At 44.7% G+C, this 2002-nt stretch overlaps 1 protein-coding gene across 1 annotated transcript; it reads left to right on the top strand.

Moving 5' to 3' along the window:
* The first annotated feature begins 994 nt into the window (after positions 1-994).
* On the top strand, positions 995-1639 carry LOC138898738 (uncharacterized). The gene has a single exon (XM_070184834.1). The coding sequence runs from the start codon at positions 995-997 to the stop codon at positions 1637-1639; it is 645 nt and encodes a 214-aa protein (XP_070040935.1).
* Positions 1640-2002: the final 363 nt, after the last annotated feature.

Below are 2002 nucleotides of genomic sequence, written 5' to 3'. Positions count from 1 at the left end.
CGCAGACCAAACAATGCAGAGAGTCGACAACAACACTCCCAGGGGTGAAGTCGGCTCCGATGGGGCTAGAGGGAGCAGATAAGGTCTTAACAACGAGAACGATTCATTCAAAGATGAGTTTTTATGGTTCATAAGGGAAGTAAACTCCCGCATGGATCAAATCCCGGGTGCACCATTAGTATTGAAAGGCCCGAACTCCAAGAAGTATGTTCAATTATCGTACAAGTCAAGTGCGGCACATGCACTAATCCCAAAGAGTTTCAAAATGCCTGAAGTTCCAAAGTATGATGGAACTTCAGACCCATAGGAACATATTACCACTTACACAAAGGCGGTGAAAGGAAATGATCTAGCTCCTCACGAAATTGAATTTTTGTTGCTAAAGAAATTAGGCGAAACCCTCACGAGGGGAGCCCTAACGTGGTATTCGTTACTGCCTGAACATTCCATAGATTCCTTTGATATGCTCGCGAATTCTTTCATTAAAGCTCATGTCGGGGCTATCAAGGTACAAGCCGGGAAGGCCGACAATTTAAGAATCGCACAAGGAGAAGCAAAATTATTATGGGAGTTTGTTACTCGATTCCAGAAAGAAAGAATGTTGCTCCCGTAAGCTGAGGGAGAGCCTGCTTGAGTTTCAAGCAACAACCTGGGCAGGTGTTCACAACCGGTACGAGTCAAAGATAAGGATCGAGGATGACCAGGTTGGTTCTACATCATCAGACAAAGGACGAGAGAAGAACAGAGAAAACCAAAGCATGACTACAACGCGGATAAGTGGATTACGAGGGGTCGGGTTTTACCCTACGAGCGTATCGAAGGCCGTGGCAGAAATTTCTGAGCAACAAACAAGTTCACCGTTGACGGAGGGACTGATCGTGGTCGAAGCAATAGATCACTTCAAGATAAACAAACGTCGGGGTCTCGAGATCTTTCTTACCCAAGGTTATCAGAATATAACGTCAACGTCAGTGTAGTGGAACTGGTGTCAGCCATGAGAAACATTAAAGAAGCACGATTCCCTAGACCTATGAGGTCTGATTCCATCCAGAGGGATCCTAATTTATGGTGCGAATACCATGGGACGAACGGTCACCAGACAGAGGACTGCCGACATCTTCAGGAGGAGGTGGAAACGCTATTGAAGAATTGTCATCTCCGAGAATTCTTGAGTGATAGAGCTAAGAACAATTACGGTCGCAATAAAGACAACAGGAAATCCTCAAAAGCAGGAGAAGAAACCCCACGCCAAATAATCAACATGATCTTTGGGGGGAACGAGATTAACAGGGTCACCTTTTCGGCGACAAAGAAGACTAAAGTATCGATAACTCATAGCAAAAGACTCCGCGAGGACGATATCACTTTCATAGAGGAAGATGCAGACGAATTGCTGTTACCACACAATGACGCACTGGTAATCTCTTTAAATGTGTTAGATTTTAAAACTAAGCGTGTTCTAGTGGATCTAGGAAGTTCGGCTAATATCACACAATGGAGAGTATTGGAACGAGCTAAACTTACCGAAAGAATTATTTCGGCGACAAAACTCCTCGCTAGATTCAACCTTACGAGCGTGACGACCCGGGGAGAGATCTTGCTGCTCACGAATGCTGAAGGAGTAATGAAAGCAATTTGACGTATCACCAATTGCTGAAGTTTCTGACGCCCAAAGGAATCAAGCAGATAAGAGGTGACCAACCGACAGTGAGGGAGATGAACGCAATCTCAGTTTCCAATAGCAAAGTTAAGGAGCGCACGGCATAGCAATTATAGGAACTGGTGCCTACTCCCGAGTTAGAAGAGGTTATTCCAGGGGAAGAATCGTTAGAAAAATATTAGGTGTCGAGATATTTCCAAGTTACGGAAGAAACATCCGCAACGAAATCCACGGCAGAGGAACTAGAGCAAGTGGCATTGTTTGAAGAATTCTTAGAAAGAATATTTCACTTGGGGACAGGACTGCATCCCGAGCTCAGGTCATGTTTCATTGAATTCCTAA

The sequence above is a fragment of the Nicotiana tomentosiformis genome, chromosome 9 (assembly GCF_000390325.3).
Source record: "Nicotiana tomentosiformis chromosome 9, ASM39032v3, whole genome shotgun sequence".
Taxonomy (NCBI): Eukaryota; Viridiplantae; Streptophyta; class Magnoliopsida; order Solanales; family Solanaceae; genus Nicotiana; species Nicotiana tomentosiformis.
The sequence above is the reverse complement of the archived record's forward strand: the minus strand, read 5'-3'. Positions and strand labels throughout refer to the sequence as shown.

What these genes read in the sequence shown, in the direction of transcription:
- LOC138898738 (XM_070184834.1), top strand. Translation starts at nt 995, where the DNA reads ATGAGAAACATTAAAGAAGCACGATTCCCTAGACCTATGAGGTCTGAT.